At 36.8% G+C, this 27298-nt stretch overlaps 1 protein-coding gene across 1 annotated transcript in view; it reads right to left on the reverse strand.

Annotated features, from left to right (window-relative positions):
- Positions 1-20492: 20492 nt before the first annotated feature.
- The window catches only part of CCNJ (cyclin J), a 38039-nt gene continuing 31233 nt past the window's right edge, over positions 20493-27298 (reverse strand). The window contains exons 2-5 of the mRNA XM_010000127.1: positions 25333-25543; positions 22857-23156; positions 22606-22765; positions 20493-20904 (exon numbers count right to left, since the gene is read on the reverse strand). Coding sequence (XP_009998429.1) covers positions 20493-20904; positions 22606-22765; positions 22857-23156; positions 25333-25543 — 1083 coding nt within the window. The remainder of the gene's footprint in view (positions 20905-22605; positions 22766-22856; positions 23157-25332; positions 25544-27298) is intronic.

Consider the following 27298-nt stretch of genomic DNA (forward strand, 5'->3'; position numbering starts at 1 on the left):
GTGCCCGGCGCGGCCCTGCCGGTCGGGCTCGTGAGCCGCTGCCGGGAGCTCCGGGAGCTGCGGAGGAGTCCGAGGGGGAAACGCAAGGAGCGCGAGGGGTCGGAAGGACGTATTGGCCTTGTATTACATCGAGAGACATCCCCGTCCATGCTGCCAGCTCCGGCGCTACGGGCCATTTTCGATTCGTATTCACGGTGTTTTCTTTCCTTTTGTTGACTCAGTCTGTCCGCAATAGATTACTGTCCTGTGTCGTGCCAGCTGCTTCCGACTTGCGGCGGTTCGTGTTCGCCTCTTGCTGTTCCGAAGGTGGATAGATGAGAGGGCACGGCCTCTTCTGTTTAGAGGGGAAGGCAGATGGGGGGCGAAGGACTGGTAATCGGTGAGCCAGTGCTAGATCACTTATTTTGATGTGCTATCTACGGTATTAGTTTTAGTTTTCATGTTCAGGCTGAGCTTAAGTCGTTTCTGAAACTCCTCCAAGTGTTTGGAGCATAGGAAAAGCTTACATAATTGTTTACAGCATATTAATGTACAAATGCTGTGAAATTATAACAGCATTTATATGAGACAAGTTGCTGGTGTTAAATTTCAGGTAAGTTCTTTACTACATCATTGTTAACCCTACTGATTAATAACAGAGCTGCAATTTAGTCTGAACTTATTGTGCTGCTTTTGGAGAGTCAGAGCAACTATTTCTCCTTGTCAAGAGAGTAGGCTTATAGTATTGCTAATTACTACAGATCTCAGCAGTTGTGTGGGTTTTTTTACGTTAATGTACTGGATAAAAAAAACACACACTCTAACTCCTGAAACTCTTACTGCTTCAACTTTTTTGCACACTTCAGAGCAATGTTTGTATAACTTTTTGTTTACTCTGCTGAGTTGAATGTGCTCTGAAGCAGTGTTCCTTTTTTCAGTATACATGTTAAAACTTATTTGTTTCTTTAATGCACACACTTCAAGCAAGTGGATCCTGATCATAAACAAAATGAAAATTCATCAGTTGAGATAATTAAAGGAAGTAATATAAAACATTGCTAGATGTTAGTGTTTTGTTCACACTACTGTAAAGTAAGAACTAGAAAATTACATAGCAAATGTGTGAGTTCCGTAAGTGTTCTCTTTTGCTAGAAATCTTTCTGCCTTTTTCCACGTCCATGTAAGAAATATTTAATGACTGATTTCACTACATCAGTGGAATGAGAGCAGTAGGTCTTAAGTTACTGCTGTAGAGCTGAGCATTCAGGTTAGAAAGAGGGTAGTAATCTTTTTGCTGCATATGAGAATAGGAATAGCTTGATGTTCTTTCACACAAAAAGCTACACCTCTCAACCTCCCCCAAAACTCAGTTTGAAGCTGAGAGATGCAGCTCTATACAGAATGGCCAGTCTTACCTAAATCCATTTGATGTGTGCAAGAAAGCAATTCTTCAGTTCCTGATCATGCCTTCAGAGTGGCATTATTAGCATAACCAAGCAACTAGGCATACAGTACATTTTCTGTAAAAGCAGTGATTTTCATTCTCCTTTCTGAAGTGCTTTCTGAACATACCTGTCTGGTTTATTCTGAGAAAATGAGGACAGCTGTTACATGATATTTCATCACTTGGCTTTCTGTGCTGCTGTTTCACGATATTGTAGCAGTTGGCTCACAAGCACCCTGAAGCATTCCATCTAGAGTGGAGTGGGCCATGGGGTGTCTTCTCTGCTGTTAGAGGAAAGTGCTATGTGGGAAAACACATTAAACTGTTTCTATTGAAATAGTTGTGTTGTGACTGCACTGCAAAAAAAAATAAATATACCGAAGAGGTTATTGAATTTGTACCTGCTAAGGGTAAAATAGTGTTTTTTAGACAAATTGGCATTGTATCTTTAATTAGTTGGGTAGTTGTTGGGTTCTGTAAAGCATTTGTTTCTTAAATAAATTGTGATATTTAATCAGTAGGAATACAAGTTTTCTTCTTAAGTTTTTTATTTCTGTTTTTGAGTATAAAACTTATTTACAGTCTGAGAATAGTAAAATGCAGATTATAGCTTGGATTTTCTTCAGGTTTTTGAGTGTGTGTCGGGAAAGCTACTAATTTTGGCCATCAAATTTTTGGCCATAACCATCGATGTTTCATAGCAGTATTTTCACGAGTTTATGCAGGGATTGTGCTCTGCTGTCTCTTTCACTTCCAGAAATGGAATAGAGCTCAGCTTGCTCAATTTAATTGATTTACATTTATATTAAAAGTTATATTAGCATCCTGACCTATTTGCTTCACTCTGGAGATGAGGAATCCACTTCCTCATCTTAGTTTATACCTGTATTTAAACACGAACATATTTTATGTACAGCTTGTATTCAGTTTCTTGGCTCATATTTACCTTTATCTGCAAGATTAGTCATTGTGGACACTGTAAGTTTTTTCAGTGTGCTTAAGAAGATTGAAATTTTATTTAATATTATTAATTATTTCATATTATTATATAAATAATATGTTACATTTCTCAAATCCCCTAATAAGAAACTTTGTCAGCCTTCTAATAATTTTGCAGCTTTTTACTGTATTCTTTCTTGTTTTCATCTGTCGTGTTTGGGAACATGAACCTCTAAGTTGTGTTAGTGTGGGCTCAATTGCTACTATCTAGATGTGCAATTCTTCTGCACTCTCACATTATTGCTGTTACTACAACCAAAGATTATACCTGCTGTTTTTCACTTACATGGAGTTTCATGTGGAGTTTATTTTTATAGTAATTGCTTTTTCAGGATACCTTTTGAAGGTGCAATGTACATTCCTTGCTTGGTACAGCTTTTTTACTAAAAAGTATCTTGTATGAGTGGGCGTGGCCTGAAGAGTGTGCATGGTTTTAGTTCTGTCAGAATTTACTGTTCTTTCATCAGTTTTGGTCTATCACCTGTGCTGTTTTCTTTGAGATTTTACATGTTCTTGATTTGGTCTGTGCAGTAAACCTTTTCATCTGTAAGTCATCAAGGGGCTCTCTAAATTCAAGTCAGGTTCTTATTATCACTCAACCCTGTTCAAACACAGTTTTCTGCTAGTAGCACTAAATAGATGCACCTGGAAATTACGGCACATTCCCAAAGCTTGTGCTTTTCTTTGCTGTCACTTGAGTGTGGTGTCAGATAAAATAGCAGCATGGAGTTAATAGGGTATCTCCTTCACAGCTAGAGCTAATGCCAAAATAATTTGACTGCTTGTTTCAAAATAGACCATCTCCTTAGTCAAAGATGTGCAAGTCATGCAGATTATAAAAAACAGCTGATCATCTTTCCCACTTACAGCAATTTATTTTTTGGTTTTGTTTGCGTTCTTGGAAATTTCATTGGGTGGTGCTGTTTGGTTTAATAATTTCCATGTATTCCCACACATTACTCTTGAGTTGTCATCAGTGGATGACATCCAGAGCAGTTTTCAGGACTAGAAACATGTTCTGAAATTTAAAACTGTTGTAATGTTTGTCCTGATAATTTCTTTATTAATATGTTTTGACATCTACTTGATACTGTATCACTTGATGTGGATTATGAAGCATGTACATTAAATATTTTAAGCAAATATTTTGAGTTTGTTCTTATTTTCTCTGTTGTATCTTATTTCCTCTAAGACTTTCACTCTTGTCCTAGCATAAGTGTTTTCATGCAGCAGTTTTGAGATGCTTCATTGAAGAAACTTAAAAATACACTTTCCATAGAAATTTCTGATGCTTTTCATGTTGGATTATTCCTCTTGGCTTTCAATACAAACTGATAATTCATACCTGTTCATTTTTGCATATTTATTTTAGTATAACTTAATTTTTTTTATCTCCTGTGTAGTTACTAAGCATCAAATGGGCACTTAGATTTTTAATTGAATTATTCTTTGAAGTTGTGGAGTCTTTATTCTTTTTAATAAAATGGGGGTCATTGGGATGTAAATGAAAACTACAAAGTACGAAATGCAAAATTTTGTTAATAGCAATGCTGTTATACATCTGAAATAGCTCGTGTTTTGTTTTAGAATGTAAGTAGTGTGGATTTGCATCAGTGTAGCTGATGAGAGCAGAGTCTCTTTTGAAAAGGGAAAACTTGTATCCAGTTATTTGACTTGGATTTAAAAAAAATAAAAATTGTGCATTTTTGAGGGATGTTTGTATGCAGTTTGATTATACTATTATATGAGAGGAAGGTTAAGTACTCATATCTGAGCCATGCTGTAAACCAAATATCTTCAGAAGGTAACTGATATTTGGAAAAAACTCATGAAAAATAGCTGTGTCCTTTTTAATGATAGTGTAATGATACCTAATATTCCTGATTATTTTAATGTTAAATACTGGTTTGAATGTGATAGGCTCTTGACGGCATTTTACTGGTCATTAATCTCTCCTGTATTGTGAACCAAGAAGCCTGCACTTAAGTGCATTTTAAAAGAATATGGTAATAAATCGGAAACAATGCAGATAAAAAAGTAATTATATTTATTTTCATTTTATGAAGTGCCAGTCTTAATTCAGAAGCTACCCTACCTCGTCCCTCCACCATCCTCTGGGAAATGGGCTTTGCAGTCTTCTCTGAAACACAGTTTTGAGTTGTAACCACCAGAGGGAGTCGGTAAAAATGTTTTCAGTTTTCAAGAATTCTAAGCTAGGAACTACTAGCCGCTGAATAATTCACCCTGATTTCTGCCTCAGAAAATAATTCATTTAGAAGCTAATAATGAGTGTTGAGTCACAAATACCAGAAACACTGGGCGTTTTAATTTATTAATATCAATATTCACTAATAAAAATGTGACAGTAGTTGGCCTAACAGTTAATGTGTAGGAAAAAAAAATTGGGATTTGCATTTTATTTAAAACATTGAAAGCTTATCCTGAATTGTTTTTCATAATTTACTGGAGACATTGAGTGTGTTGGTAGACAGCGTATAGAAGAACTTGTAAATCAGAACATTCAGGAAGTAGAACAATAAAAATATACATACATACTTCCTGCTATTGTGCGGCAAAACTTAACTAGTCAGCTAGAAATCTAGTAATTTTTATTTTACATGCTTACACTGAATAGTCCACTCTGTGGCAATTCACAGTCCCTCTGTGAACTCTGTGGTTTAAGGTAGAGGTGTCTGAATTTAATTTCCTCATGTTCACTCATCAGTAGTAATATTAGCTCCAGATGGTGTATGAGGCCTTATTGTTGAGGAGGGATTCCCCAAAACCTTCGTAAATACTTTCACTCCCTTAAATGAGAAACCCGTGCTGCTGTCCTTTCCATCCCCAGCAACTCAGCCACAGCTTTGGACCTACCTGAACAGTGTCAGTACAGTGACTGGAAAACAGGGTGGACACAAGGTCCGTTACCATGTACTGAATGAAGCTGCTATGGAGCTTAATGAACATGACACTCTTAGTCATGTGATTTAGTTTTAGGTAGACCTGTGAGGAGCAGCCTTTGCAACTGGAGGCACTATATGAACAGAAGTGGCCCATGTGGAGATACTCTTTGGTTTAAGTTTGTATCTTCATACTTGCAGGACTGTGAGCTGCATAGGCACGCTATTTCGAAGTGGTTTGAATGTGACACATGCAATTGTTGCAGACAGACTAGAAATTATTTCTGTACCTTGTTTCTAGCAGTTCTGAGTACATGAGGTCAGTAGAACTTGCTTGGGGAGAATATAAAACCAAGTACTGCTTTAAGGATGTATTGATGTAGTGTACATTATCATCACTTAAAAAGGGCCAAAAATTTGGCATTTCTGAGTGTACTTTTGTGTTTCAGAAATTCTTGAGATATAATATTGACCAGAGGGAACTTCAGGTGTGGATGAGGGAAGTATTTATATATACTTGTTAATTTATATATTACTGGGATAATCACATGTAAGGTTGTGAAGTTCCCAAATGCTATGAAAATTGTAACCAGACAAGGTGGGCCAAAGGTCTTAGCCATTCCCAATAATGATGTTAAAAGCCAGGATTAGACAGGCAGAGTTTGGCTGTGATCTACGGCTTAAACCTACAAATTGAGACACAGGAAGTATTAAGTTACTAATAGGCATGTTGTGCAAATGCACTGTGTTTGCTTATGTTGTAGTTTAAAGATAGGATCTGCAGATTAGGCCTATTACACTAATTTTGAACAGTACAGATTTGATGGATGGACTACTCATTGGGTAAGGAACTGGCTGGATGGTTGCAACCAAAGAGTGGTGGTCAATGGCTCAATGTCCAGATGACAACCTGTGACGAGTGGTGTTCCCCAAGGGTCTGTACTTGGACTGGTGCTGTTTAACATCTTTGTCGGCGACATGGACAGTGACATTGAGGGCACCCTCAGCAAGTTTGCTGACAACACCAAAGTGTGTGGTAAGGTTGACATGCTGGAGGGAAGGGAGGCCATCCAGAGGGACCTTGACAGGCTTGAGAAGTGGGCTTGTGCAAACTGCATGAAGTTTAACCAGGCTAAGTGCAAGGTCCTGTGCCTAGGTTGGGGCAATCTCGAGCACAAATACAGGCTGGATGAAGAATGGATCAAAAACAGTCTGGAGGAGAAGGACTTGGGAGTGGTGGTGGACAGGAAGCTCAACATGAGCCAGCAATGTGCACTTTTTTTGACAGAGGGAATTTCTGGTTGTGAGAACAGGCAACTCCTCTGAGCAGAATCTTAAGATCTGGGAGCAGTTGTGGTCAGGAGAGGTTGAGGTGGCTGAAGCTTCCCCTTCCCATCTTTAGCATTGTTTTTTGAAGCACATGCTCGTAGACATGTGATGGGGGGAACAGCTATGCAGCTCTTCCATAATTACTTGATTTAAGTGGAACAGGAAGAGAAACCCAGAAAAAGGAAAGACTGATTTAAACTGAAAGACAGCATTGGTGTAAGAACAAATGTCCATGAATGTGTTTAAGTTCACAAACATGACTTGTGAGCTTTAAACCTTGTCAAGCCAATGTTTCAGAGCAATTTGATTGAAGGGTTTATGTGGCGTATTTGCTTATGAAAACAAGTTGTTGGACTTAATGACCTAGGGATCTCCTCCAGCCTGATGTTTTTACAAAAGCTTTCATCTATGATAAGTTGTTTTAAGATTTTTATAACAGATTTCAGTCCAAGTTATATCCCTTGCCTCACATACTTCCCTAGTAGTCCATGGTTGTTAAGACTCTGCTCTTTTCCCTAAGGATTCTTACAAAAACTTGTAAGGACTATGGAGATAGCTGTTGTTTTTTTTTCTTAAAGGTTTTAAGATCATTTTTGAAGTGAAATAACATGCTTTGTAGTAGAAGTGCTCAAGACTTTGATTACCATTTCTGTAGGAAGATTTTTTACAGCTATAGTAGGCAGTAGCTTCAAAGAAGCAGGTGGAATCTGGGTTGGGTTCTGAACAACACTCTCTTGATCCTGAAGAGACATCAAAGGATATATCTTTTTCCTACCAAAAAAAAGAAAAAGAAAAAAAAAAAATCCTCCTTGAACTCTGATCTGGCAGGCTGCCAATACTGACCTTTACCTGGTCTTTTTAAGTATTTGTGAATTTTATGTTTCCTGAAGGTTTTAGAGAATTTTTTCCCCTCCATTAATCCTAAATTCAAGAAAGCATCCTCCTTTAGGAAAATATGTAAGCACGGGCTTATCAGCCATTCAAATGCTAAAATGCAGGGGTGAGGTTCTGTGCCTATGAGGTAGTGAAGTGTAAATCTTGTTTGTAAGCCATGTATCTGCTCTATTAAATTAAAACTAAGTGGAAGTTTTATTTCATTTGGGGCCAAGGGGAGAGCGTGACCTTTAAAATATGTTTTAAATATATATACATAAATGCACAATTTTACTGAATGGCATTTTCCTCTTTTGTCAAGAAATTTTGACATAGATGTACCTTTCCACATGAAAAAGAGAAACTATGTCCTTTGATGTCAGGCAAACTAATGCATGCTTTATCATGGATAGCTGATGAAGGTAGTGCTTTCCTGTAGCACCTGTTTCTCGGCTGATAAATTCTCCTTGATGTAGGTGGTAATGAATAGTATATTTTTAAGGTTTATCAGGATCCTCATCTATTGGGATTTCATGTTCAGAACTGTGGGAAATGTTTGTATGATGGCTTCTTAGTGTTTCTTAGTTAAATATCCTCAAAGTGAAGCTGTGGAGAAAACCTTTAAGATGTAGATGAAAACATTAGGTACTGCACCTAACATACTGATTTTTTGTATACTGGAAGACTTCTCAGACATTCTTTATGGATGGGACTGTATATATTGTGAGCCCTCACACGGAGCTGCCATAATTTATCATGAGTGATCAAGTTCTGAGGCAGAAGCGAGTCAGCAAAGGCAATGGCAATCCCTAGAGAAGTACAAACATTATTCCATTTAAAATTTTCTGGATTTGGAAAAATTCTGTGTTCTCTAAAGTGTTCAACTTTTCAGCTACAGTTTGAAATTTCCTAAGAAACCTGACGTTCTCTGAATTACTTTTGCTGTTGAAATTCTTGGTTGACCTTATTTAACACGCCAAGTGATACGAACTTTTGTCTTTTCTTTCGTTAAAAGGCCTCTCTCAGTCATTGTAAGAATTGGGTATCAGGATGGAATATCTATCACAATGCTAGAATATTTGTCCTAAATAATTATTCACAATTTGTTTCTGCCATGTACATCCAGTTTGAATTTATTAAGACTTCTTATACTTCAGCCCACATCTGCTAGTTTGACTCTATAATAGATTTGTCCTTGTACAGATAGTGATAGGCTGTTGGTAACACTTTGTATTTATAATGTTCAACTGATTTTCTTCAGTCTGTCTCTAGACTGCAAGGTTTCTTGTAAATTTTTCTTGCAGTGCTTTCTGAAGCTTTCCTATTAATTAAAATAATAAATTAGGATTTTTTTGGATAATAAATATTTTCATACAATTCTGCTTTTTTATGCCATGATTAGCAATGAAACTCCTGGTTCTTAAACTCTTTTATGCTGAGAATGGGTGTATTCTGGGAGTTCCATTTTTATGAATATTATCTGTAGTTTCCTGCCAGTGTTTGTTTTTCTTTATTGTTGCCCTTAGGGCCAGAAAAAAATGTTGAGGATTTCCAAGTGATAGAAAGAACTTAAAAGGAAATCAAGCCTGTGATAATGTTTGGTATAAACAACTGACACAAATACTGATAATAAGATATAAACTGCAGACCTAAAATATATTGATATGAGTTATCTCTATCTCAATTCTCAACCTCTTTGTAGCATGGTGACCTTTGAAAAAATTATTTTCTGAGTAACTACTTCCAGTTACTTTCTTTATAGGCATTATAAATTTATGTTAGACCTTGTAAGCATATGCATCCCCAAATGTGCTGCACTATCTGTTACAGCTGTGCACAGGCCTATTAATTTGATGCTTGCTTGAAGAGTTGTAGATTTTTTAAATTGTAATTGTTTCATAGAAATCTATAATCGCATGTGCAGATGGCAGAAACTTATAGCTGAGTCACCTGCTCATCCATTAAATATCTTATGAGTGAGCTGTCAGGTAAAAGGAGTTGAAAAGTATCAGTAGGTGGCAGAAAAACACTAGTATCATAATGAAGGAAAGTGGTGCTTTACCTGTGTAACTAGAACCTAGCATATAACATTTGTTATATGTATAACATTAATGTATAACATTTTAAAGTTTTTATCTTCATTCTCGTCTTTGAGCTCTATACCCCTTGTCAAGACTTCTGTCTTGATGTTTTCTGTCTCAACAACAGCCTTTTCCTATACTGCCATGTTACTGTTCTTCACTTAGTTCAAAATCTGCCATCAGAGGAAACTTTTCAGATGTTTTGATCCAAAGTAGACAGCTTCTCTTTCTGTGATGCTCAAGGAAGATGGAGAGCTGGTGAGATGAGAAAATGTTCACAACACTGTGAGAACCCTTCAGCTATGGCTGAATGCACAGTCTGGAGCTTGAATAGAATAATCCACATATTGTGACTGAAATTTCTATTCTCTGAACTCTGTGTTGCTCGGACAAACTTAATTTTATTTTCTCTAGGATACTGCAGCCATAATTTGGAGGAGTTATTTTGCTGTTCATGGGGTTTTTTTGGTTGGTTTGTGTCGTTTTTTATTTTTATTTTTTTCTGGAGGTAATTTTTGTGTCAGTTTGAAAAGGTGAACTCTGAGATTAGGACTGTCGAGTCTTTGATCTGCACAGCACTGTCTTGCATCCAGTAATGTTTATTAGTTCAGAGTGCAATGCTGGATGAAAATGATTTATCTGACCTCCATGGGCTTTGAAAATTATATGACTGCATCAACTGCAACTAGTAGACTGCAACTAGTCTATATCTTGTGCTAAGAAAACCAGCTAAATCCCAGGTAGCATATGAGGAACAGGTTCTTTTATCTGTACCTGCAGCATCTGTACCTGCCAACAAATATTTTAAGCTTTGTATTCTGAATTATGTCATCTTTACATTTTGATAAGACATGTCATAAGTGTTTCAGTGGCCATTCATGTGAGAAAGAACTGCCTTGGATCAGATTAAATTCTGTTCTCAGCTTCTCTGCAGCAACTGCAAATAATATAAAATAAATATAAAATATTCCTGTGGTATTCACAATACTCTGTAGGAGGAGTTGTTGGTTGTTACAAGAGCAAGGTGGTAAGGTTTTTAAATTTTCAGAGTGATATTCTACAGTGTCCAGAAGTATACATTAAAACAGCTGCAGTATTACTGTTTCTGAGTACTCTATGTCTCTGTATGTCTTAGAGCTGATTTAAAGACAGCCCCCAACTTTGCTACCATGATTCCCAAATAGCCTTTTCCTGAAACTTTGTAAGGAAGCACTTCTTTTGTCTGATTTATGACTACAATAAAAGGTGGAGGCATATTTCCCTCATGATGAAGAGAGCATGAAGGCCTGAAGGAGGAACTGAAAGGAAGTTTGTCTGAGCAAGACAAAGAGTTCAGAGAAGAACAGAAATTTGAGTCACAATAATTGGATTATTCTGTTCAAGCTCCAGACTCTGCATTCAGCTATAGCTGATGCCTACCATGAGAACATACACAGTAGGTCGTTCAGGAGAAAGCAATGAATTAAGGGGTATTTAGAATATAGCTGTGTTTGCAATAAAATTTTTAATTGGCTATTTTACTGATTCCTCTTATTTAAATTACCTTTGTCAATTTGAATAGGATAATGGAAAGTGAATTGCAGAATACCAGAGGTCTTAACATCATAGAACAGAAACATAAAATCATTTAGGTTGGAAAAGATTGCAAGTCCAACTGTAAAACTAATGCTGCCCAGTCTATTTCATTTTACGTTCCCTATATTTTAATGTATGAATGCATCATTCCAAGATTTCTCCTCTACTTCTCTGAGACTAGAAGACTAGCAAAAGACTGTTTCCCAAGAGAATTTGTCACAGGATGTCTCCTCTTGGGAGAAGTCCAGTACTGTTCTTCTCCTCAAACACTGGTGTCCTTTTCCAGAAGTTAGTGAGTAGAATCCTTAGAGGAAGATATAAACAGTTATTATTTCATTTTATTTCATGTGATATAATTTGAATACAAATGGATTTAATACCATAAATACCAGATACTTATACTGCATTAAAGTACCTTTATGTAATACAGACCTGTGAGCAAAAATACATAATTATAATGTATTTCATGTGACAATACCACAAATTTTACTTGGATCCATCTTGACTAAGACATTAATTTCTTACAGAAGTGTGTGATGGAAATAATTTTAAAAACAATAAAATTTCTAAGCATCACTGCAACAATCAAACATCAACTGTCATCCATAGAAAATAGTTAAAAATAATGTAATTCAAGTATCAGTTTAGTTGTTATGTTTATTCATTAAGAATTGCAAAATGGGGTGGATCATTGCCTTGGAGCACACAATATTATTTACCTACATGATTTCCGTCTGTAGTCAGGCTTTGAAGTTACAAATCAAAGTAATTTGTATGTTCTAGTTTAGAAGAGACTAAAAAGAAACTGTTCTTCAAAGAGCATGTATTTTTAAGGTAAATGTAAAGCACAGTTCCCAAGCAGAATAAATAATAATTTGTGGCTTTAACAATGAAGGAAGAGTTTTAGTAATGACCTGTATTAAAGGTGCTCGATCTGGTATAAAAGCTACTGGATGTTTATCTTAAGTAAGTATGAGTTTACTTTTAGCATCCAGTAAAAAATACAGAACTTGTGAAATTAGTCTTTGACTCACAGTTTACCACTGTAATTGGTAACTTGCTGATGGTGGCTATGGAATCTAATCCAGTAGAGTGTAATTTTTATCATAATTCCTGTAGATGGTTTTAAAATATGGGTCATTCACTGTTATTTATTATGTGTGTACTCTATTTACATGTATTTTAATTTTTGTACTTGCTTTTTTCTTTACTTGTATCTATAATTCCTTATGTATCAAATTATGTTGATATTTAGAGGACATAAAAAATAAAAGCAATAATAACAATAAAACAATAAAAACCAAATAAAGTAAAATCTTTAATTGCTAGTTTAATACAGACTATATGATTTGCTATGATGGTCAAACCTAGGTATGGAAATAACTAAATAATACCCTTCCAGGAGAGTTTTCAAGCTGAATTATGCAAACTTTTCCTGAAAGAGTTCTAGAGGAAGCATGTGAGGCAGAGGAAGAAAGGCATTGTCTTAAAAACACACTAATTGTTTTGTATCTAGAAGAGAAACAGTATTACAGAGCGGGGGCAGAATTTCTGGTAAACAATTTATTCCTTATAATTTTATATATAGTATTGCATCAGTTTTACTGTGGGAAATAAGAACATGCAGTACTCTTATGTAAATATTTTCTGTATTTTTGGGAAAAAAGCATGAGTGCTTTTGGGAATGACTGTTTTAAAAGCCAGTCTTTAATTCAGTGAATGTTTGCACATGTTTACTTCTGTGCTTAAGAAGAGGAGACAGCATATGAAGTGCTTAGTAGAATCAAATATACATCTATTATACCACAAAAATGTATTGAAAAGTAACTGTTGTAGTAAAGTCCTCTGCTTTCTGCATTTAGTCAGATCTGCTAAATGGATAGTTCAGGAAATCCTGTCATGGACACTTATTGACTAATTTGCATAAAGATATATTTCTTCCTTACCTCTATTAGCATTTGGCTTAACTCCTCAATGATTCCATTAGCTATGTAAATACTTAATCTCTTGAAAAATCCTGCTAAGCTCTTGCTGTGATTGAAAGCTATGATAATTTGTTCTCGTTAAATTTGTATTTAAATACATTGCCTTTCAGTTCCACTAAATATTCCTTGGTTTTCTTTTTCTAAATAATGGACAGATTATTAAGAACACCCTACCTGTCTTATTATTTTGCATCCTGTTTTCTCTTACTAGATTCTTCTTTAAGGAATACTATTTTTTTTTCAGTTTGTCAGTGCAGTCACTGCAATTGTATGTGAAGTAAAATTAAATACTTGTGGAAGCTTATGCCTTTAATCCTGATTTTTTCAACATACACTTGCATTTGAGACAGCTGTAATTTGTGCTGTAATTATTCTTTTGACGTATGAAAGACTTTCATCTATTCAGAGTTGTTCTGCACCTTTTTCAAAGGAAAGAGAACAATTTGTAAAGGTGCAGAAGAAAGCGCTGCTTTAAATCTACATTTTATAGTCTTATTGCGAGTGTGTAAGAAAGCTAAACAGTGTTCTTACTTTCTTTTCCATGGGAAGTGTACATCATTGCTGATACCTATTTTGTGTTGTTATGGGGGAAAAAATGGTATTTGTAGTAACTCTGGAAAAATTATTCTGGAATCCCTTCAGGGGGCTGTATTGCAAGGGAATATAGGGATACATATTTATCCCTCCAGAATGCTGACTGCTTCATCAATGGGGAGAATGTTAGAATGTGGCGTTAAATCAGCAGTGAGACAGAATGGTTTCCTCTTAAATATAAAAAAATGTATTCACTAGCCTAAATATAAACAGGAGTATATAAACAGGGAATGGCTTCTGGAAACAAACCAGGCAGCATTCTCAAAGAGAAAGTGGTGATGGAAATGCCTCCAAGCTACTTTTGTGTTCTCACAATGGAAGAAAATCTTGATGTATCTAAGCCTTTGAGGACTCTCCTAGGTGTAGCACTGAATGCTTACTATTTTTTTACCAACTTGGTCTCCTTAGTCTTAGGAGACTTTACAAGAGATTGTCAAAGCAGACTTTCAGCAAGCTGTGTGTTGAGTGAGGATCCCTCTAAAGCACATAATCTGAGCCCAGGTGTAGAAGCCTGATAGGGATCTTTCTACTAGTAGAGAACCTGTTTCCCGGTAGGTTCGTATAGTATTTTCACATCTGTCATTCAACTGTGTCTTGGATACATGAAACCCACTCCTTTATCTGTCAATGAAGATAGTCTTCTTAGTATTCATAATCTCTCGTAGAACGGCAAGAATATCTAAGTCCTTGGGGATTGTCCTTCCTGTGCCATGGTGAACAAGCACTAAGATAAGATATGAGCACTGAGATACAGTGCAAGGCCAGAAGCAAACTCTCCAAAATACATGCACTTTCTCTGAAAATTCGGTCTCTGTGGCTTTTCTGTAGAATTTCATAATTGCTGGAGATCTAGAGTGCCATTTCATTTACTCTCCTGCAAGACCTATACATCTAAACATACTGCAATACTTAGCAAAACATAACTGTGGTTACTGTTCTTTTAAAAAAGAAAACAACCAGAAAGCTCTTCTCTAAGTAACATAGTTGACAGGTAGTTGGAGTGCAAATGTGAATATATACCTGACCTGTTAAAGCAGAACACCAAGTCTGCCCTTCTCTTCTGCTGTGGAGTTCCACTAATAAATCTGGAGGTCAAATTGAATGGAGGGTAAATCTTAAACATACCCAGTCTTGTGAGCTCAAGTATTGGAACTTCCCTAGTGTAATTGTGCCAGTGTGTCAATACACATGCAATAATTTTCAGTTCAACTGTTTTAATTTTATGAAAGTTTCTAAGAAATTTCTAAGAAACACTTTTACTTTCTTTGTTTTTTTCACATAAGATAAAGATACCTAGATACCTGAGGGTGCATAGAAAAAGGTGTTTAGGGAGAAAATCTTGGCAAGAGCTTGGTTACCAGATAGCTGATCCGAGTCCAAAAAGGGTAATTGTAAAATGTTTAATTTAAATTACAAGCATTGCACATATAGTAGAGCATCTTTTATATATTAAAAGGTTTTAACTAGAGAGCTGTTATTGATTAAGATATGTAATGATAAGTTTTTTCTTAAATAATCCTTCCAAGTTGCAGTTATGGCTGTAATTTCCCCCCAGTTATCAGATACTGTACGCAGATGCTATACATGCATTTGCAGTTGGTAACTGAAGCTGTACATCAAACTGTCACTCATTTTTCAGAAATTCCCAGCTAAGAATTTTCTCCTGATGTGTATTTTCACCCATATCCAAGTATTGTTTTTTTTGTGTGAGTCTACTTAGTTTCTCTGATCAATCACGAATAAGTATCTTTTAGTTACATTATGTTTAAAAACAAATTTACTGTTGATTATCTCTCACATAATAAGAAAATAGATTAGAATATTTCAGTTTGAAGGAACCAACAACAATCATTTAGATAAGGGATGGAAAGTATGAAATTAAGTTTTTTGGTTGCGAAATGTAGCAGGATTGTAACGTCTTTTCAGTACCATAATAAATAATCTAGTATGTTACGTTACTAATATTTTTTGTAAGATTCTAAGTATACTTTATCTGTGGAACAAACTATAAATTAGCATTGTGATGGCTTTAAATCTTCTAGTAATTAATGACTGATTAGGATGAAAAAAATCCTTCAAAGTCTTAAGAGTGGTCTTTTAAATGATTCATAAATTATGGAAAATGCATACTCTAGAGCTTTGATGGGTTGGTTCTATAAAAGCTTTCATTTGTCCAAACAGTTCTAGAATACATATACTAGCTAATAGGTGGGATCATAACAATTTAACTGACTTGCCCTGATGAATATAATCATTATATACTGAATCTCAGGTTTGTTTTAATACCTGTAAGTCTTCCTTCAGTCTCCCTTCTCTTGGTAGGACTGCCAGCAGAAGCCCACATCCGTGATTGCACTGAGAAATTTTAAAACCTGGAGTTGCTTTCTATATAGTTACTTTTTAATCATAATCATATTCAGTTACAAGTTGGGTTTGGGGTTGGTTTTTTTTATGTTTAGTAGTAAATGCTTTCCTTTGTCAGAATGCATCTTGGTTTTTGAAGTTATAGAAACTTATTACATACCATTTAACAACAGGGAGAGTAAAATGTGTACTGTAAACCTCACAAATATATATGCTTGTGCTAAAAGTTCTAACATATTATTGCAATGGGGAATAAAAAGAACAGTGTGCATTTTGTTATTACTGCTTTACTTGATGCTTAAAAAAATGGTGTAGACAACCTTGTAATAAAGTAATGGATCAAACTGGAAGAGGGGAAATTTAGGTTAGACATGAGGTGAAAATTCTTTAGTGCGAGGGTGGTGAGATGCTGGAACAGGTTGCCCACGGAACTTGTGGAAGCCCGATCCATGGAAGTGTTCAATGCCAGGTTGGATGAGGCTTTGTGCAACTTGATCTAGCGTGAGGTGTCCCTTCCCACAGCAGGGAGGTTGGAACCTCGTGATCTTTAAGGTACCATCCAACCTTAACCATTCTATGATTGCAAGACTAAGTGGGCACTGTTCAGTCAGAGAAAGCGTTATCTACTTAGACACTTTTGTTCCTGTAAACATTCAGAATGTGGAGATAATAAATGCTTAGAGGAGGATGCTACATTACTTTCTGGCTTATAGATTCTTAACAGCAGTATTACAAAGAAAAAAATCTTTATTTCTGGTGTCATGACAGTCACTACAGTGTTAACTTTGTTTTATCTCTTAAGCTAAATTTGCAATACTGGAAGAATACAAATATGTGCATACTTAATGTAGATAATGAACCTGGGTCATAGGAAGCAGAGATAAAGCTTTTCTTGTTATGTACAAACACAGAAAGTCTCAGACTTGCAATTTAAAATCTGAAGTTGAGACTTCTACTGAAATATTGAAAAAGTAGCTGGCAGTCCCTGTGTTTAGGAGACTCATAAAGGTAATAGGTAGTTCTGTTTTGAAATTACAGTAAAAAAAATATTAAAGAATTTGAGTTTTTAAGGAGTTTTTCTGCCCTTAGGGTGAGGTCCAAACTTTCCAGATTGAAGTATCCACATAATATGCATCCTAAATGATTTCTAGTATTGGAAGTACAACATTGTTAGTATCACTGCTGCTTTTTTTTTTTTTTTTCCAATGAGAACAAAAAGAAATCTCAGTCCTGCTCTTGAACTGCTCCAGTTCTTTTGTTCTTGATTTCTTTTTTACAGCTGTGCCCTGCACACATTGTTGAAGCATACAATGTTTAACATATGCTGTGGGTGCAATTTGTTTTAAAGCCCCTTCCTGCATGATTTCCTTCCCTGTTGTTGTTTGTTTTGTTTTTAATTGTGAAGCAAAGTGCTTCTGAAGCTTATTATAGTGTCACAAAAAGGGTGGGGAAAAAGAACAAGGCCCCTACATCTTCAGCCCATACACAGGAATGATGCAAGACAGATTAGAGTCAGTTTACATATTTAAAACACCCACCCTCACCCCCAGACACACACAAAAACATAATACACACTATAGCCTTCTTACTCAAAACTAGTTTTATTTTTAAAAATAAGTTGAATGCATAGCACTCACAAATATTCCATTGTTTTGGACATTTTGCATTTAGTAGCACCATTCTTATTTATGCCATAAAAAACACATTTTGGTTCTAATAGTAAGAACAGTGTATTTTTAATGTACACTGATAAAGCCCTTTTAAATAATATATTGAAACAGTTCAGTGTACATTTTCTCTGTAGTCATTATGCAATTGTAGTGTCAGAAAAAACTCAGACTAAGTAATAAATTAAAAACAAACAGCATGTAGTGGATCTTTTTACAGTTAACCTAATGTCTTAAAAGTAAAAAATACCCTATTAAATGTAAATTTGCAGTATTAACTAACTGAATAAGCCCCCCGCCCATTATGATTCCAGTGTTAAGTATTAGTTACATTTTTATACATCAAATGCCTATGGGGTAAGTTTCCTAATACCCAAAAACAAAGAGCCTATACTGCTGTGTCACAAATAAAGATGACAAGTTAGTTGATTTAAAGATTTTACAGAAAAAATTGCTACAAGCATCTGCTGTTACTTCAAGTCATGGTCTATTACAAGACTGTACATTCACAGCATCAGAGGTAGTTAGAGCACTGAGGACTTGGATATAGCATTGTAACAAAATGAAACCAGCAGAAAGAAGTCCATTTGCCTCTTAAGAAGGTAACAATGCTGAATAAAAAGCATGGCATTTTGTGAGGTGGAAAGTCTCTACTTAACACTACTCTCAGACATGGGGAAATATTCATGAAGAGATGAAGAGAGGAGAGAAAAACTCAACAAAACCAAACAAACTTGGACTTTAATTAAGAACTGACTGCACTATGCCTATTTCAAAGTCAACTCTCTAGCATAAAGCAGAGAGGGGGCAATCTCTTTCATTCACCTTGCTATCTCTCTTGACTTGCACATAAATGCTACAAAAGCCCAAGACAAAAATTGAGATTTATGCAAAAAAAACCCCAACAAAACAAACAACCCAAAACCAAAACAACCCAACCAACCAAGAAAAACAGGATTTCTTCTCCTCAACAATAAATAGGTTTTTGTAGCATGTTATAATTTAGCCCCAGAAAAAATGAATACAGCTGTCCTTCCTCCATTCTGAACATTATGGTAAGGCCCCCTCTCCTGTGATAAGGCCTTCATCTTAATATTGATAAAATATCTTAATTGCCTCAGCTTTCAAAACACTCTGTAGCTTCATAATACTTCATGTAATTAGATGGTACAAAATTTTATGTGCTGCCACTTAGACGGGACAAGGTGGCAAAAGAAAAAAATAAACAAAAAAGCCGTGAGCCCACATACTATAAAGATATTTTAAAGTATGAAGAATCCTGTCATCTGTACCTCTTCCTCCCATATTCTACCACAGGAGAAAGTCGGGTATCTTCTTGTATTAAAAAAAAAATATTTTAAAAAAATCCATTAATGTCTCTATCACCATTTTCATCCAAGAGTTGGATGAGTGAAGCTTTCTACCCTCAGACTATCCACTCCACAGGAGATAAGTGTAATTCCATAGTTATGTAATTAGCACCTTAACTGTGATAAAGCAGTTCACTCTGCAATATATTTTTGATCCACCCATTTAGAAGAGTAAATCTCTGCATTTTCTTCTGGAACTCCTAAACAGTAGAAGAAAAAGTTGCCCCACTATTACCTGAGAATTTCCCTCTGCCTGACAGAATGGATTTCTATAAGTGTTTAACTATACTTTTTTTGTACGAGTGATACTATCAGTACAATTGGAGGATGCTTTCTGTTGGTTAACAATACATGCATTTTTGTGTGTGTGTACACAGAGGAATGACAACCACTGCAGTGCTTCTGGTACAGTACAAGTTCAGCTGAAACATTCTCTTTTCTTCAATTACTCAGTACCACACTGCAGGGCAATATTTCACATCTACATTCTGTGAACACTAACATATATACCTTTGGTACTCTGCATATAGATGCCCTGAAGAAAAGCCACTCCACTTGCTATAGTCTCTTCCCTCTCTACCTTCCTCCCTCAAGTTACACCAAATTAAGTGTACAAGCCAGCAGCACCAAGTAATGAATAGAAAATTCCCTGAGTTAGTATGAAAGAGTTACTTTAAACATAAAAAGGATAGGAAAATAAGCAAAAACAGTGTCTATCCCATGAGGTATGAAACTTAAAAACTAGCCAAAATACCAATTAACTCAAATGCCTTAGCTTTAAGCAAGTAACCAACACAAGTGCCAAAAAAGGGGCAAGTGTACAGAGTTAGCCAGATGAGATTTATTTCTTCCTGTGGTCCCCCGGCATCTGGAGAAGTCTGGCATTCAATGATTTTTTAAGTTTCAGTAAATTTAAACTAAGTGTTAATACTGTATGGTGGTATCACATAAATGCCTTCAAAAATAATACTGTGTATCTCCTTCATTAAAAGGCAAGTCTGTAGTTAGGCCACAGCTATTTTTCTTTCAACTAGTATTTCAAAGATGTGCATTAGACGCACAGAGTATTCTGAGTGCCAGAGTAAGAAATTATTATTACCACTACTATTACCCCAGGTATACACATTCTTTTTAGAGGGTGTTCTGTATTTTTTGCAGTCCGTATTTGATCTACAGCACCAATTGCCAATCCAGCTGCTTTTTCTTTGGAACAACACTTTTTATTCCATCTACTCCCCTCAAACTTACTTGAGGTTCAACAAAAAACCAAACAAATCCCCTCAGCATAGCCTGCTACCCCAAACAAACAAGCACAAACCCACTTTGTACTTATCACCTCTCAAAGCAGGGAGTAACACAGGAATATCGTCCATTCACTTGGTAACTCCGATTGTAAGAGACACTTATACATGGCTTCACTTCTAGTGGGACAGCTAGTGGAATGGCAGCACCAGTCTGTACGTGGGCTCGAGCCTGAGCACTAGACTGTAAGGCAGCAGGGCAAGTCTGAAGTGGGTAAGATGCTGTATGATTAGATGACAATATCTGTTGACAGTTTTGCTGCTGTGATGTCTGATGGTGATACTGTAATGAAGACTGATGAGACTGGAGATACTGTGGTACGTGCTGTTGAGCATTAGCCTGCTGGGCAGTTGGTGCTGGGGTCTGAAATACTGTATGTTGGGCAGACTGAGCATGTTGTCCTTTTTGCTTGTTTGCTTCCTTCACATCATTATCATGTGCACTAAAACAAATTGAGAAGACAATAATAGAACAGATATTAAAATAATTTATTTAAACTCTTTTGGATTAACTTTTAAGAACACTCTAACAAATGATGCTATTATGTGAAGGCTTCTAAAAAAAGAAAATAATTTTAGCCTACCCTTTAAAATCATCTAAGGTTTTAAAATTTGCTTCTTTACAAGTTTCTTTTCAGCAATACAGAATGCAGATAAAAGTCAAGCAGAATACAAATCATAGAGCAGTAGCTAAAATTACCAGTACAATATGGTCTGCTAGTGTTCTGCAGTAAATTGCCAGACTACCAGAATGTGAAATTAATACTTTCTTGATGCTTCTAGCTCAATTAAATTGGGTAGTAGAGTATAGGGGTTTCAAGAACATGGTATTATGAGTTTTTAAAGGAGCTACATCAGAGTACTTAAAGATCACAGGTGTATTTATATCGGATCCCGCTTTGGGGAGTAAAAATGCGTGGTTGGTTTTTTTCCTTCCTATCACCTTTTTTCTAACCCACCCAAGTACTCAGATTAGACAGTTTAGCTCACCTGAATTTCCTTTCCTTTACACCTGTCAAATGTGTTTAGACATTCTCTTGCTCTTTGGCTGAGGTTAAGCAGGTGCCACCTAAACACTTCAGTGAGGCCTAGAATTTTCTAAAATTTTTCGCTACTACCTATACATGGCAGATCTCTTCAAGACAGCTGGGGTTCAACCCCTCACCAATTTTTCCTAAAAGATTGTTAACTTTTTATGGGGCACTGCAAAGATGACTAAAAGGCTTTGCTCCCCTCCCCACCCTATCATGTTCCAGTGCAATACTGAAAACACTTCTGCAACTGCACTTGCATGCTGTAGGTACTATTCCTTTCATTGCTTCTAGTAAAGCCAAAAGAGGCCATCAGGGGTGATAATGTCAAACTTACAAGGAAGATGTGATTTTTCCAGTTACAGATGCTCCTGTGCTTCGAAGGAGCACAACTGTATTTAGATCTGGAAAAGAGCAAACTTCTGCAGGAGGAAAGCAGTTATGGTGGGCATATGCTTTGAACTTAAGTTTTACAAAAAAAGAACTGACTGTCTAACAACCTTTCCCAGAAAGGTTCCCTTAGCATTTGTTGGCATTTTTATCTCATGTCAGCTGTATCTCTCCACTGTGGTGCAAAAATGAATACAGCAAAAATGGATATAGCCTCCTGGTCATTTCCTTCCCCCAAAGCTGCCCACACAAACAGTGTGCCTGTGCTTGATTTCTTAATATGCTTGATTTCTTGATATGCTTGTGCCTATGCGTAATCTGTTTGGAGTATCCCTTAAACTTCCAAGGAATACAGTAAGGAATATAGTCTTCAGAGTAAGTAGGAGCTTCTACACCTTCAGTACTCTCCAGCTATCTCTTCCTTCTCTCAGCAGTCAGGAACAGGCTATTTAGCAGATTCTCAAAGCATGCCAAAAGATGATCAATGGAAGTGGAAGCCTGGGGTTTGTTTATTCAAAGAACAGGAAAGAGCTTAGATCTGGTAAGGTTTTCTTTTTTGGAAAGAACAAAATAGTTATTACCTAACAATATTACCGAACACCCAAGTATTTTTAGAATAGAAAATCTGGAATTCAGAATTTACTTTCAGTGATGATAAAAAAGAGTTAAACATACCAACAGATGTGGAAATTGGCATAAGAAAATCTGCTGTTGTTAACTTACATTAATAGCCGCTCTATACATGGCACTAGGAAATCCCAGGAGTATGCAGTGAGATGATGCAGTCGGGTAGGCCATGTTGGTGAGAGACGCAAGATAATCCTTGAAGAAGCTACACAGGCAGTAGCAACTAAAGAAGGGGCATAATTTAAAAATGCATGATCTAGAAAGAAGGAGCAAGAGAAGGATTCATTTAAATTGGACACTGTCTGTCAAGACAACAAAGGAGTCATTATCTGAAATAGGTAACTCACCTTGCAGTGATACTTCCAGAAAGTAATCAGCATATTTTGCCATATATAACTTAGTCTTCTCTAAGCAAACCATTGGCCAGCCATCATGAAGATCAGTCTCATGGACAGCAATAGAAAGGTAATAGTCGATGAAATGAGCAGCAGTTGGGAGGCACAAATTCCACTGAAATGTTTCTAGCAACAACAACTCCATATGAAGCAAATTCTGTTTTGTTAGTACCAAATTCATGTTAGTCATACAACCCAAGCTGTTCAACTGTTCAAGTTTGGGAACACTGTCTTCCTTTTCTTCAAATTTACCTTTAGGAGAACAGAAAGAGGAGGGGGAAAAAAAATAATTGTTCTGCATGAGTGAACTATAAAGCCGAATGTATCTAATGTCTCCATTGGTCATATTTCAATTCTACTATGTCAAACAAGCTTGAGACTTTCTTGCAGATGTCAAGCTCAAATGGAAGATATCGTCAGAGACAAAAAGGAATATATACTATAAAGGGCTAAATTTCAGCAGATGATGTCAAACACCACCTACAATATTGTTCAGTGCCATGTTTCCTGTTGGTTTTCCCACCCCTGCACACAGAAGCCAGTTGCCAAAAGCAGAAGTAAGTTGTATTAGGACATCACTGGCAGTACATAAAGTTTTGGTCACCAAATTATTGTATAATGTGTCTCCATCATCCATGAAATACCACGGTGATGTGACACGGCTTTAATCACTGGCCCACCCCCACATACACTTTCTGTTTTTCTAAAACTTATTAGAACATAGCTAGTGCTCTAGCCAATGTGGCTGCTTTTAATGCCCATTATTGTAGGTACATTTTTAGATTTGATAGCTGTGAAACTGCTCCAGCATTTCAAACAAGTGGATTTCAGCAGTATCTGAAAACCCACACTGCCATATATACCAATTCAACATTAACACTGCTAGCAGCTTCAGCTTGCCTTGAACTTTAACTTGTCAGGCCTGTGTTTTTAGCCTGAAGCAAAACTGTATATGTAGAAAATCCATTAATAAGAGAAACAAGTGTCACATTTCCATACAGTTTGCCATATGGTTGTGCTATTTCAATTTCATTGCAAATTCTTTCCATCTTACACTCTCTATTCAGTACTACATGTTATGTTGTAGATGCACATTTTTAGAGAGAGTTTTGCAGAACTGAACATACTGAACATTCACTTTTTTTCCCAACAGTGGAGGTACCTATGCAGGACTTAATCCAAGACCAGTCCCAGTCTGTTTGTTTCCCATACTCTAGTAATTACAGAAATAAGTTTCAAGAGCCACATAATAATTATAACCTTATCAGATATATCAGAGTGTGATTTGTCCAACTTACTGCACCACTGATTAAGCTGCTTGTTTAAGCCACAAAGGGTAAAAGTTTAAAATAGCATTCTGGTTTGTGCTTTCTGGACTCATGAATACACTGGTCATCAGAAGAGTGAGTACTCCAGGCTTTCAGGGCTCTACTTGCAACTTGTTATGAAGGATGGCAGAAGTGACTTTTTAAAAATTGTAATTCTCTTCAGAACATGAATTTCATCTGAAAATCTGGCATTATTTCAAAGCAAATCCATTTTCCTAAATGGATAACACTGGTTTCTGAGGTAAGGTTTTTCATACCCAGCACCTCATCCTTTGCAACGTGATATATCTGAGAAAACTAAAATAAATTCAGGGAAACAGATCGACATAAACTGAACCAATAGTTAGTTCTGTTACCAGGACCCATTTCTCTGAATCTGCTGGTTTAAGAACACATACCAGCAGGGATCCCACACCTGTATCTCTTTTGTTACATCTACACCCATATCTAAAAGGGGCCCATACATGTAGGAAGATGGATACACACCACACATCTAGCCAAGGTCAATATAAGCAGCACTGTTCATAATGAGTGTTTGTAACTTCAGAGTACTCTGCATTCACCAATATATTCCTCCAGTATTACCTTTAGTATGTGACAATACAGGATGTATGTTAGCCTTAGCTTGCTTAAAGAACATGACAATTTATGAAATCTGAATTATCCCACAAGCACACAGCACCATCACCAGGTGCAGTACAGTCTACAAATGGTTTATTTAATTTCTTCTTTTATTACATGTATGCAAATGTCTCATTTCCACCACTTGATCTGCCTATTTTGAGATGTTGTCAGAAAGAGTCTTTCTATTCCTGCAATAAAGCTCTGAAAGTTCACCTTAGAACAATTTGTTTACAAGCATATATATAATTTTTTAATAAGTTTGTTTTTTCTCTGCTCAGTTTCATCAGGTGCCAACAGAAGTCAAGAGAAGAGTCTAAAGAAAAGCTCTAAGAATTGGGCCAAACTGATAAACACTAATCTGCCTGTCACTTATAACCACTTTGTTTCCCCTATCTGCTGGATCCCATCAAGACACACCTCATATTTGGCAGCAGAACCTATATTGCTCTAGTTAAAGTTTGATGCTGCATACTTACTTGCTAAAAGTAAACAGGAAAGAGCAACCACATGCAGCTGCTGTATAGATATGTCATAACGATCCATAAAGAGGTCCAACAGATACACAGCTAGATGTCGTGCAGCGGGACAGAGCCTGAACCGATTGCTCACAATGGCAATCAGATCTGCAAAGTATCTTCTCAGATGTAACTGGGGAGACTGGCCTTTGTAGGAGGGCAGCTTCAGCTCCTAAATAGACAGCAGCATGTAATTTTATTAAAATAATAATTTAGTTTCAATTTGTGTCAAATTAACATAGCCAATATTCTCAAATTTATCATGGACTTTTCAAAGGATTTCACCCCATCTCCTTCTGTTCCCATTGTTTCAGCTCCCTTCTCAAAGAACAAAATGCAGCTGCATTACAGAACAACCAAGAAATAATTTGTTCTACACAACATCAGTAAAACACTTTAAAACGTAACATCTTTTCATTGGGCAATTGGCTAGAGTGACTAGCTTTTACCATTTATGTTTTTTACCTCTACTGCAAAAGCTGTACCTCCCAGCAGGGGAACAGCATGGGTATGCAAGTACTCCTTCCTCAACGGCTTCAACGCAAAGTCCAGTAGCTTAACTCAACCCCCTCCTGATAGAGCTCAATCTGAGCAATCAAGACTTTGTACTGTACATGCATTTGCATGTCCCAATGCTGCCAGTTCTCCTGCAGGTGCCTCCAGGAACAGGCCACTAACAGCTAGATGAGCAACGTTAGGAAGAGGACCTGCTGCATGCATATGTGTTTAAACCCTGACTTAATCTGATGCAATTCATGTTGTACTGACACTGATTACAGTGTGCTCTCGGGCATTTCTGCATACATAAACTTCACATGGTTTCAGATCGGGGCTGCGGGCAGAACTCCACAAAACAAAAGCCCTATCAACACCACAGATGTGAAAAATCTGTGGCACAATCTATTCTGAATATAAAATTTGGACTAGTAAAAAGAACATTCCCCAGACTCCTGCCTAGTCACTAGTATCTGCTTCTATACACAGCAGAACAGCAGTGATGTCTTCTGTTATCATGAATATATTTATGAGTTAGCTTGTACAGCCCAGATTCAGTAGGATTTTGAGTACAATTAAGTTTCTGCTGACATGGAGTTGGAACAGAGTCGCCCAAAATTTTCAATTCAAAGTTTAAAGATCAATTTGAAGTTCTGAAACGTGCTATTAAGTGAGAAAAAGAACCCCAAACAAACCAACAGAACCCCCACCCGTACCTACTAAACTTTAAAATTCACCTTTCACAACACTAACTTAGTTTTAGTAATGGTAACTTTGGTAGCAAATAAATTATTCTATCCTTCTCCTGTGTTCCCCCCAAAGCCCCTGAAAAAAAAAAAAAAAAAAAGTTGCTTTAGCAGTCACACCTCTAGGAAAGATAATCCACTCAAGTACTATCAGGCAACAAAAGAACATTTTTAGCCGTTTCAAGTGAACTGATTTTCAACTCTGATCATAAAACGTGCTTGATTGGGAATGTAGCCCCAAAAAGCAACTTTGAAACTTTGAGTCAGCCAAAGCAACTTCAAAGTAGAATCGCCTAATCCCTCTGCTAGTCCTACTGCACCTAGTATTTGTTCGGTTGTGGGTTTTGGGGTTTTTTTGTTTGCTCGTTTGATTAGAGTAACATCACGTCGCTTTCTGCAGAGTTTAAACTTAGACCCACTAACACATCCAAACAGAAGAACCCAGCGCACCGCGTGAACCCTTTGCCTTTTACAAGCCCGGAGACAGAACAGTCTGCTCAGTCAGATAAACTGTCAAGACCGAGCACAAACAGTCCAAGCACTAAGCGAGGGGAAGGCTCCCTGATTCTCAGGGTATAGGAAAGCAAACTCCACCGAAACCCCGCTCGGCCGCCTCATCCCAGCGCCCCGATTGTTCGAGCCCGCACTCACAAAGGCGCCGAGCCCGCGGCTCCCCCGCTTCCCCC

Source organism: Chaetura pelagica, unplaced genomic scaffold (genome assembly GCF_000747805.2).
Source record: "Chaetura pelagica isolate M959 unplaced genomic scaffold, ChaPel_1.0 scaffold436, whole genome shotgun sequence".
Lineage (NCBI taxonomy): Eukaryota > Metazoa > Chordata > Aves > Apodiformes > Apodidae > Chaetura > Chaetura pelagica.